Raw genomic sequence first — 12,500 nt, forward strand, 5'->3', positions numbered from 1 at the left:
TAACCTTCTGAATTCTATAGATTAATTATAGAGCAAGATATGAGCAAGCAATAGTCAATACGCCCCATATGCTATTAAGTCATTACAACTATGACTGAAAAGTCCATCAGTCAAATATTTTGTGGGTATATTGTCCTCTCTTTGTGAGAACAATGGAAACACTCTTGGACTGATAAAAACGCTTGTGGTTTCATTGCCTGTGTAGCCTCTGTGTAACTCACTTGATATATTTAACCAAAAAGAGAATGTTAGGACGTTCAGTTTGCTCAAAAGGGCCTTCCCTGTAATTGGTGAAATTGAGTGATGTGAATTACATTAAGGTAAGGCTTAACACATTAGGTTATTAACACACTAATCATGTACAGAAATAGAATGCTGATTATAGACCATTAGACACGCAAACCTCCGCTGCCGGAAAGCTAGGTAACATTACTGTGAAAAATACCAAAGTGAGCGCTTTGATGTCATCAGAACCACATCAGAAACACGTGGTGGAGAGAAAGGATGACTACGCTGATGGAGTAAAAGATTTTTTTTTCATCTTTAATGATCTTTTATTTTGTTTTTGTTGAATTTCCATTAAAAAAAACTGGACAGGCTGTGCAAAGCAACAGATTTGGTCCCAGACTTCCGTTTCATTAGCATGTTAAAAGAAAACAGTTTAGGAGCAATTAAAAGTTCCTGAATGAGTTCTTTAATGCATTTAAACACCTTGCTACCTTCCACACCGGCATTCATTAGAGCGCTCTCTCTTCTCAGCACAGACGGCTGCTTTCAGGGGTTTCCATGGCAACCGGTGCCCACACTAGAGGAATGTCTCCCTGCGCCGTGTTTGATTTAAGGACTTAATGCAATTACATGTGCGGAGAGCCAGTCTGACACACACACACACACACACACACACACACACACATATCTGTGTGTCTGTGTGTGTGTGTGTGTGTGTGTGTGTGTGTCTCACTCTGTCAGTAGTGCTTTTTGAAATTGGAGGGCTGGGGGCAGATGTATCTGAAGTTGGATACTCGGGAGATCAGAAACTAACAGCCTCCTTTAGCACATGTAATATTGAAGAGGATGTGTGGGATGTCTAAGAACAAATGGCTGTGGGAAGCCATTTCTGGATGAGAAATATTGTTAAAAAATAATAATAAAACTTAAACACTATTAAAGCAGCACCGACTCAAAAAATGAAAAAGAGTGAAAACTATTAATATTCTTCTTGCATAACCTCCATTACCAGTCTGTTCATTCCACCATTAAAAGAAGAAAGACAACCTGGAATCATTTAATCATTAGCACTCTCATTAGAGATTCCCTGTATCTCTTTCACCACGTTTCTTTATAGTCTGTGACACTGGCACCCTAATTAAAACAATTTCCAACACTGATATTCATAAATGGACAATCTAATATGAAACGGGAGTCTTGTCCGAGAATCGGCTATTCATTAGACTTAACTGCGGACTGGTTTCATGTCTTCAGTAGTAATATTACACATTTCTAGAAACGAAATTAATTAGGTGGTCGAAAGGTCTCCGAAAATAGATAGCTATCAATAAATAAATGCATGAATAAACAAAAGAACATTTTTTATCAAATCTGTCAAAACTCATATAGCAATGCAAATACTTCCAGGGCTTTTCTTTCTTTTTTACATTGCATTACCTTTTATCAGATGCTCTTACCCAGAGTGACTTCTAGCACAAAAGAACAGAAAAAGTAGTCCTTTGACATAAAGACCACTCAAATAAAATAAACATGCAGTTTATCCCTTTAAAAAACAGGGTGTCTGAATTCTGGGTACATGCTGAGCAGCTACACCTCTGTCTCAAGACAGCAGGGGAATATGGTGGTGACATTTTGACTGGAATTTACTGTTTACAAGAAAAAAACAGCGAGGGAAAGCTGGCTTCCCTGGGACTAGTGTGGCATTGACAGGAGAGTAGCAGAGGATCAGGACTGTGTGAGGAAGCAAGCTCTGTGAGGGGATAACTCTAACCCTCTGTGAGGACAGAGCTCTTTGAGGGGATAGCTCTAACTCTCTGTGAGGACAGATCTCTGTGAGGGGATAGCTCTAACTCTCTGTGAGGACAGATCTCTGTGATTAAAAAAGTTATAATGCTCTTTGAGGATTACATCTATGAGGAGAGACCTCACACACACACACACACACACACTTGCATAACCAGGTAGCATTGTGGTGTAGTTAAGGAGCTGGTCAGAGGCTGCAGGTGGGGCATGACTGTTGTCCCTGGAGCGTAGTACTTAACCTGAATCGCTGCAGTAAATATCCTGCTTCAGGCCTGGATTTTGTTTGAAATGGTGGCTATGGAGGCTGCCCTGGATAAGTGAGGAAATAAATAAAACTTGCATATGCACACACACACGTTGTCACACATAGACACACATACACATACTCGCATTCTCTCTCTCTCTCTCTCTCTCTCTCTCTCTCTCTCTCTCTCTCTCTCTCTCTCTCTCTCTCTCTCTCTCTCACACACACACACACACGCACACACACACACACACTGTGGAGGGTCTGGGCTTATGAACGCAGAAGGCATGGTGGGTTTGGCACTTAAGTTTCTTTCAGTGGACTAATCCACACGTCACATTTTTGCCATTATTATATGGCAGGTTTGGTTCACTCCCCAGCCCACAATTAATCACACTTTGTATATGTGTCTTAACAAAAAAAATCAAGTTAAAATTCAATTCAATTAACACGAATTTTCAATAACAATTAAATGCAGAGATTTTTGTGTGTACATTTTGTCCAATGCAGACATCCAATGCAGACACAATTCTCATTAATTTTGGTGACTGCTGAACTCTGACCAGTGTTCGGATAGAGTAAAAGTAACATAATTTGACCAAATGTTGAGTGCAGGCCTAAGTGCGTTTTTCCATTCTGGGTTCTGTGTTTCCCCCCACACTCTGCCAGTGGGGGCGCTGTGGAGCGCACTGGGGGATTTCCCGCACGTCAGGCCATATTCGGGATGCAGGCATCTTTTTCCCCACACCGCCAGCCATCCGGGTGTGGGAGGGGAACGTCCACCGCAGAGAGAGAGAGAGAGAGAGCGCGTTTTGGATAGTCTTTATTACCTGCACACTTCTTACAGATGACGACCCCCAGATTGATGGAAGCCCATTCGGGTCGCGGCGCCCCGCAATCCGCGCAGATCCGATTGGATTCGCTGAACCAGATCTTCTCGGCCACTTCGTAATCTGAGAGCGTTTCGGCTATTGATTCCTGGACTGCTTCAATCCACTCCTCCTTCTCCCTTTCCGATTCTGCTGTGAAGCTGTAACAATTGATTTTTTTTTTTTAAACTTGGTTATTGATTTGATTTTAGAGACCAATTAAACACTGGGAACAATTTGCAGAATTCACTTACCATAGGACATGTGTGTGTGTGTGTGTGTGTGTGTGTAAATGTGTTTGTAGTGTGCATGTGTATTTGTGTATGTGCCTGTGTGTATGTGTGTGTGTGTGTGTGTGTGTGTGTGTGTGTGTGTGTGTGTGTGTGTGTGTGTGTGTGTTTACAAAGCATTTTTGCTTCTCTCCAGCCACACTCTTAAACCACAAAGCCCACAAACCGGGTGTCTATCAGCCAATGAAACTGAGTATTGAATGTTGCTGCACCAGTGACATTTCACTCAGCCATGCTTCACACATTAGATCATTTCCTGAGAACCCCCCATTGACAGATGAACATATTGCAACGGACACCTTCACCATCTATGTCTTTCCTAAGCCTTATAACTGCTTATAAAACTACACCAGGTGCTCTTTCATCCTGCATGCAGGTGTTACAGGTTGTTACTCTCAGTCCCAACTCAGAGAGATTCGCTGCATCCAGGTTTCTGCAGACCAACTCCAACATGCATCCAAACCAGGTGTCAAAGCAAAATTTTGGATGTTTTGGTCTTTGCTAACACCTTTAATGTGTAGACAAAACCCAAGGCCTCCATACATCCACACATCAGTGAATGACGATTTGTAACAGTATCAGTGATTTTCTGTCATTTAACACACCTATAAAGAATTAACACACCAAGAATTTTACGTGCTGGACAATGAGCTAAAGAGCATGTATGTGTCATGTAACACTTTATGATGAAGCACAGTCTGTAAATGCCATTTAACACACTGGATAATGAGCTGCACAGCTTGTATGCACCATTTAACGCACTGACCAATGAGCTACAGAGCACGTGTGAGCCATTTAACGCACTGGCCAATGAGCTATAGAGCACGTGTGAGCCATTTAACGCACTGGCCAATAAGCTATAGAGCACGTGTGAGCCATTTAACGCGCTGGCCAATGAGCTATAGAGCACGTGTGAGCCATTTAACGCACTGGCCAATGAGCTATAGAGCACGTGTGAGCCATTTAACGCGCTGGCCAATAAGCTATAGAGCACGTGTGAGCCATTTAACGCACTGGCCAATGAGCTATAGAGCACGTGTGAGCCATTTAACGCACTGGCCAATGAGCTACAGAGCACGTGTGAGCCATTTAACGCACTGGCCAATGAGCTATAGAGCACGTGTGAGCCATTTAACGCACTGGCCAATAAGCTATAGAGCACGTGTGAGCCATTTAACGCACTGGGTGGCGAGCTGCAGGTGGAGGTCAGCGTGGTGGTGAGAGCGGCGCTGTGCCCGGGCGATGGCCCGCTGGAGCGGCCGTTGCGCGTCTGCGAGCCAAGGCCGCCCTCCCGCGTCTCCTCCGCCCCGGGCTGTGGGCGATGCGTCGGCCAGATGTCTCACTGTTATAAAAACCCTCTCTGCTCTCCCAGCAGAGCAATCAGCGCATTTCAATCACGCCTCACGCTGGCTCAGGGATTCTGAGAGGCAGAATTACAATACGTCAATTTCACCCGAAACACAAAAGTTTCGCGTTTCAGGAGCAGAGGCCGCACCCACGCACTGCTGTAGCAATTCTATAATTATGTGTTGAGACTCAGAAATCCGCTAACCTGCCCTCAGGTGAACCCGCGTACAGCACTGACACTAAAGCCCTGTGTGTGCAGGTGTGCTGAAGCTCAGGTAAATGGCTGTAGCCCCTTCATTTCACTGACCCATCTTTTTAAGCCTTTAGTTTGCTGTCACTTTTATTTCAAATCAACTTATGCCTTAATCGCCAATATACATGTGCTGGAACTAAGCATCCCTAATGTAGTCAAGTAATGCAAGCATGAAGAGGATAAAAACATGACATATGCAATAGGTTACAACATTCAAATCAATGTACAGGCCCACCTAGTGTCTATGGTAGAACAGTGAGGTATATTACTTGACAAGAACCACAGTACTTATCACTGTCTAGTATCCTATTTGTTGGAAACACAATCAAATCAATGTACAGGCCCACCTAGTGTCTATGGTAGAACAGTGAGGTATATTACTTGACAAGAACCACAGTACTTATCACTGTCTAGTATCCTATTTGTTGGAAACACAATCAAATCAATGTACAGGCCCACCTAGTGTCTATGGTAGAACAGTGAGGTATATTACTTGACAAGAACCACAGTACTTATCACTGTCTAGTATCCTATTTGTTGGAAACACAATCAAATCAATGTACGGGCCCACCTAGTGTCTATGGTAGAACAGTGAGGTATATTACTTGACAAGAACCACAGTACTTATCACTGTCTAGTATCCTATTTGTTGGAAACACAATCAAGTCAATGTACAGGACCAAGTGTCTGTGGTGGAACATTAAAATATGTTACTTGAAATGAACTACAGCGCACATACATCTCTGGTATCTATCATTTGTTGGAAACACAACCATGATATCAAGCTTGGTTACCCTTCAAGGCGGTAGTATAATACTGTCCATGCTGACAGTGTGATTATGAAAAATCTACCACAACACAAGAGCCTTCCTTTTGATCCTGATTTCACACAAACAGAGATAAGTGGAGAGTGGAGTTTCTTTTGTCTTTGTTAGGGGCAGCTGCCCATGACCACCAAATGAACCAGACCATTTCAGTAGGTGATTAAATGCATTTGAGCCATGGCCACCATGTACAACAGGCTCCAGTTTATTCCAGTGCTCTATAGATATTCAATTTGGTACAAATTTCCAATTATGAACAGTCTGTTATGAGACTGGAATGCAACTCATAACAGTTATTGCAAAGACAAACAGATCGATTCAATACACGAAGTTTGAAACAGAAATCTTTACGCGTAGCGGCGAGGCCAGTGCGAAAACGAGAGCGAGCGGAGCCCCTTCCTGTCCAATGGCGCACGTCGGTGATGTCAGCGGCTCCTTTTTAAACGCTTTATTGATCACCGCTGTTTAAGGCCAAAAATGTGAGAAAACGGCCTTCTGTCTCTCCCATCTGCGCTGACGGGGGAGGCGAAGATTCTGCCAAATCGCCCCGCATCTGCAATGCCCCGGTGCCATTGTTATAAAAATCAATAATTAGCGATCGTCCAGCCGATTCTGCCCTCCCTTCACGGGCTGACTAAGGGGGTATAATGTAGGGGAGGGATGGGGGGTGGGGGGGTGGGGTTGCAAGGGGCTACGGAATAGCCTAACGCTAGGAGAAGGGAGCCGTTTCTCACTTGTAATCAGCCCTTCCCTTCCTCGTTAGGCAATCATTTCTGCAGTCGAGAGCACAAGTCTTTTACAGTTCCTCTCGTCACACGATCTGTTTTTAAGAAAGCACGCACTGTTACCACGTAAATCGCACCAGATACACGCAGGCATGAGTGTGTGTGTGTGTGTGAGAGAGAGAGAGTGTGTGTGTTTGTTTGCACTTTCTTTACGCATCAAAAATGATCCTGTAAGGGCATCCAATGCTCATTTTTTACAGTGTTACATTTTTTGTTCCCGTTTAGTCACGGGTATGAATAACATTTTAAATGATATAAATGCCATGACTCTGTCATGACTCATGAATTCTAGAGAAAGGAATTCTCAGCAGCATTCCAGCAATTATATGCTGAATTATAAGAGACTGAATAGCACCTTCCCAGGAACCCTGGCTGCCTTAATCCCTCTCTATCCCAGAGGCCTGTAGAGGTCTGTTATTTAATGACATAACCCAAACTGGACCCAGTGAGGTCTGTAGGGCTCATTCTGCACTAAAAGAGAGTGTCTTACTGATCCATTCAGAGCTCAAATGTGTAGAAGGCTAAAAAGGAGACCACACACGCGTAGAAAAGGGTTATCTACAGAGTACATGTGTGGAGTGTATGCTGTGAACATATGTGTAAAGTATATTAATATTATATAGAGCACACTGGACCCTAAGCACAAAGCTACGACCAGCAGAAAAAAGCCTGCAGTTGATATGTAAATGATTATGAGTCCAAACAGCAAGGATCGCATTCAAACAGAGCTTGGGTAGAGTGTGCCAACGCAAAGTCAGAGTTTACAAAGCAGTGCTGTAAGCGTCTTACATGTGTCCTGACCATTGGTAATTTAATCCTTCTGTGGTGTGATACACTTGCAGCCATATTAAAATGTTTTATTAAATGATTATTCTCACTTCATTCATACGTGGATGGAGGGTTGGGGGAGTTATGATTGTGTGCATTGTGACATCATAATCAAAGGAAGTGATCCGGTTGCCAGATATTTGCCAAAAGGTGCAAACTATGCTGATCAGTTAGCTGTGAGTGATGTAATGTCATGCAGAACAGCAGCTTCTTCAGTTCCAATCTGCTGTGAGATGCGTGAACCTGAGATTGAGCCAGGCGCGAGACCACTGGGGGGGAACATCTGACAGGCTTTGTAATGGCACCTTTGCAATTACGGCAGGGGGAGCCTGATCACAAACATGAGAGTAACAATAACATGCCGCATTAACAGGATCAAACAGAGACCACTGCGCTTTGAAGTGCACGGGCCGTGAGTGGCCATCTGGGCCAGCTGTTCTAATGCGGCTCCTTCCAGAGTAACGAGGAGGAGGAGCACTGCCCATCGGGAAAACGTATCCCTCCGCCCCTGAGAGAGCGGAGTTAGAGCCAGACGCAGGCCTCACTCACCTGAAGGTCTTGAAGGGCGTGTTTACCTCGAAGCACTTCCGCTCCACGTCCTTGACGTGGGCGGCGGTCAGATCGATGACAGTGATGGCGAGCCCAGCTTTAAAATCCTTCGGGGACGAAAAACAAAGCAGAGACATCAGAGTCAGGCGGTTAACATGCAGTCATGTTCAGTCAGGTCAAAGGGTGGACTCCCCTAGGGACGATCTCCACTACTGCCCTGCCCAGAATCGGGCCAAACTAGGCCGCAGTCCTATACGGTCAGCTCAAACTTCATATTCACATCTGTAAAGACAGCAGCTGTGTCACGGTCAAGAGCTTTGGCCAAAGCGACTGCAACAGACATGTAAGCAATACTGAGGTAGAAGGAAGGACAATAGATTAACAGATTAAACACCACACGTGAACTGGTTCAGTCCATTAGCAAATCACTTAAGTCATCCGTACATCCATCCATAAATCGTTCAACCAACCAACCAACCTGTCAATCAATCAATAAATCATTTGTCTTAGGGAATAGTGTCCTTCACACTACATTAGACTGAGATTGGACATTTTAAATGATATAGAAACCAAATTAAAAATGAAATCATGTATATTTCCCAAGGGACATGGTTACATTACAGTTATTATTATAGAAAACAAATCTAATATATGTTGGGGGTGGGGTGTGTGGATGAGACATCGTTTTTAGATCCCATACCATTACCTCATCTGAATGGAGGAGCAAGCAGAGTCCTCTACGAGGTACATTAACAACATATCAGTTTAAACTACATTTCACCATCACTGTCAGACCTTTAGGAAGTTTCTTTCTAAACTTTCTAAATGTGTTTTTTTACTATTATTTTTCATTTATTTATTCCTGTTTTTATTGATTATGGTGTACTGCCATCCAGATCTACAAACAACAATCTGTGAGGCCATGGAGTCATTGCAAGAATGAGAGTAATGCATTATGAAAAATACCTATTTGTATTTGGAGAACAGACTGGGAAAAAAGCATTCAGCAGAGTCAATTAAATTTAAGCAATAGAATCTATCATAAGAAAATGTAGCCCAAGTACCCCAAGGGGACGGTTCCACATCCAATCCCAGGAAACACAGTGACACTCACAGTAATTATACAGAGCAAAGCTGTAAAATATATTAAGAAAAATACACATGTACTGTATATCTGATTGACAATGAAAAGGCTTTGAGTGTAGTCTGTGTAGGTGGCGGTCGTTTCTTCAGAAACAGAAGCAGCTTCATGAAAGGGGCCATAATTGACCTGAATGGTGTGGCATGTGTAGAGGGTACAGAGACACATAAACATGGCTAGCGGGAGATTCCTCTCCCCCTATCTATTACAGTGTGCCGTGCACCGCCAATCACTGCCCACTTACAGCTCCTCAAAGGGGACATATTAATGAGGGGAGCGCACAGAAACCCCTTCTCATCGGCCTTCAAGTGTGGAATAAGATGAGGGAGAGCGGCGAGCGGGTTGCTTTATTCCGGTAGATTCTGGGCTGGGGGGGGGGGGGGGTCGGGGGCTGTTTTTTGAGTTCGATAAGCTGCGGACACAGGGGGACAGCGAGGCGAATTTGCAGGAATAAGAGGTGCAGAGGATGGAGAGCCTGGGCCTGACAGGTTTCTAATGACCGCCCACCTTCCCCACCGCCAATTACCGACACGCTGTTAGCGGGCGTCGCGCCGCGCGGCTAGTTACCTCGCCGATATGTTCCGTGGCCCCCTTGCCCTGTCCAATTATTTCTCTGTGTCGGACGGCAAGAGCACCACACGGTGCAGCGCCGTGAAAAATAAATAAATAAAATAATAACAGCAATGATATGTTGCTATGTTAAAAAAAAATGGTGAAATTGTTCAAAATTGAATTTTGAAATTACACAAGGAGGAAAAATTAAGCAACTAAATAAAACTTCAGAGGAGGAAAACACACATATAGGTGCCGTATGTTTTGTGTGTGTGTGTGTGTGTGTGTGTGTGTGTGTATGTGTATGTTCACCATTTTAGTGTTATTCCTCGGAACAAATGCCATAATCATTTTATTTTATAAAATTTTGTGGCCCATCAACACTTTATAAACATTAATTCCTCAGAGGAAACGTCCTCAGCAAGCTGCCAGCTGCACTTAAAGGTCTTATCTGGCACCTGAGCATCCTGATATGATTGGCATGTTGTCATCCACTTGTTCATAATTTAGCGGACGACAGACACTCTGCAGCCGCGGTGTTTAAATGAGTAGGGCCACAGTGGGGGGTAATGCACGCCAGATCCCTGGAAACCCACAGAATCTGCCCCCTCCTTTCTGATCTCCCGCTGAGTTGTGTCCTCATCAGCCTAACAGCCCGGGTTTAAATTAAAAGCAGGGCACTTAATTCCACACATAAATGAACTGGAATCTCAATTCGCATACCAGTGCCACAGTGAGTCCTGTCAGGGCCTGTTGCCTACCTCATCACTGCAGATTACAAGAGCACCGTGTGGGGAAAATCACACTCAGCGCTTGTCATGATAAAACCCACAGCATAAATCACTGCTGAAAGAGTGATATCCATCTACCAGCTAACCCACGTACTCACTCACACACACACACACACACACACACACACACACACACACGCATGCACACACGCATGCACTCACCTGCACACACACACGCGCGCACGCACACACACACACGCACACACACTACACATGCAGCCCTCATAACACATACATCAAATGAAATGGGTGCATCTGGGTATGGAACTCCAGAGCCATTATTAATTTTCCTTGTCACTTGTGACATCCTCTGACAGGTGCATCACCACCTCCGATGAGTAGCCACTGTTACCGCGGTAACTGTATCGAAAATCTGCATGACTTAATGACTCCCAACGAAACTGCGCCCACGTAACTGAGGTACACATTTACATTCATATCAAACTAAATTGTGAACCATGACAGCTGTTAATACAGTCACGAGAAGCCTTGTGCAGCGTTAGCTGCATGTCATCATGTCAGCAAACGTGCGTGTTTGAAAGAACACCTTCAAAGAACAGCAACACCATGGACTGAACAGCATTTGGTTTGAGCATTATTTCACTATATCTTCCACCACAAAGTCTTTCGGTATGACTGTGGAAGCTGCATAAATGAAAACAAAAATCTGTAATGAAAAAGCACTTCCATGTATCTGTCCAATCTCATGTTGGATTTCCTACTTTCCACGCCCATTAAGACGGACACACTTCACACATGAAGAGCATAAATGGCTCTTGTCTTCTGTGAGCCCAACAACCTGCTCACCTCTCAGAACACACAGCTGCTGCAATCACAACATGTCGTTAGGGAACCTGATAGGACATTCCCATCCCGACCCCGGTCCCTGCAAGCTGTATTACTATTATTACTATTAGCAGCAGTGGTAGCAGTGTTAATAATAACAATAATGATCATTTGTGGATCTGAATGTTCATTGTAATTATGAATAATATGTAAAAAGAATAATGACAAATGAGGAAGAAACAGAAGCAAATAATATTAAGTGAGCAGGAGACCTGCAGCCTAACGTAACTAAGCGTACCGCGAGGCATAAAATGCTCAGAGCGTAATGAAACACGCGCTGCTGCCCCTCTGCTGGTTCCACTGATATCTGCAGGTGTTCTGTTGGTCCCGGCCCTCTTCCCTGCCGCAGACAGCTACCTCCACTGAAAACGCTGTTGCTTTGGAATGCGGCCGCTGCGGAATCTCTCAAGCAGACCCGCAGAGTTCCCGGGAGACTCACTGTGACACTGTCCATTAAACACGCAGAGGAGCACCAATCGGGGCCCGGGAAAGATGAATCACGAGCGCAAAGGGGCCCGCGCTGTGACGGATGAATTTGTCGCGGGGTATCGCACGCTGCTTGTTTGTTTGTTTGCTTTGACTTTCCTTACTTTTGGGACATCACCGAGAAACAACCTTTAATTGCGTTCGGCTGCACGGCTTATTGTCTGTGGGAGTGGAGGGAAGGGGGGGATGGGGGGGGGGGAAGAAAAAGTTGACGCTTATTTTCAGCACCTCGTTCATCTTGTTAGATTAAATAACACACTCTGCCGAGCAGCCGTTTTCCCTTCATCACCCTCTCTCTCTCTCTCTCTCTCTCTCCCCGTCGCGGGCCTTCACCGCTATGGGCGTGCTAGCTATGCCCGAGATTTACCGCTTAACTAAAACAATACCAACATTCCCGCTTTCCTCTGCCTCGCTTCGTAACCAGCACCGGCCTGAAACATGCTGTCACCAGGCAATTTGTGAGGAGTTTTTTTTTACTTTTTACGCAGGGGAAGCGCTCAGTGCTGTGTTGATGAAGGGAAATAGCAAAGGACAAACATTGAGCTGAGCCTGTGACACGGATATTTGCCGCACGCAACCTTATGCTTCCACAGACTGCTTACACTGTCACTGCCATACCATAAGCCGTCTTTTGAGAAGACGTTTGTAGAAAGGGCTCTCTCCG

General features: G+C 44.6%; 1 protein-coding gene across 2 annotated transcripts in view; it reads right to left on the minus strand.

Annotated features, from left to right (window-relative positions):
- The window catches only part of zmp:0000000660 (arf-GAP with Rho-GAP domain, ANK repeat and PH domain-containing protein 2), a 97,496-nt gene that overhangs the window by 54,382 nt on the left and 30,614 nt on the right, over window positions 1-12,500 (minus strand). For both annotated transcript variants that reach the window (XM_036551564.1, XM_036551563.1), the window contains exons 10-11: window positions 8,021-8,127; window positions 3,106-3,305 (exon numbers count right to left, since the gene is read on the minus strand). In XM_036551564.1, coding sequence (XP_036407457.1) covers window positions 3,106-3,305; window positions 8,021-8,127 — 307 coding nt within the window. The remainder of the gene's footprint in view (window positions 1-3,105; window positions 3,306-8,020; window positions 8,128-12,500) is intronic.

The sequence above is a fragment of the Megalops cyprinoides genome, chromosome 18 (assembly GCF_013368585.1).
Source record: "Megalops cyprinoides isolate fMegCyp1 chromosome 18, fMegCyp1.pri, whole genome shotgun sequence".
NCBI lineage: Eukaryota > Metazoa > Chordata > Actinopteri > Elopiformes > Megalopidae > Megalops > Megalops cyprinoides.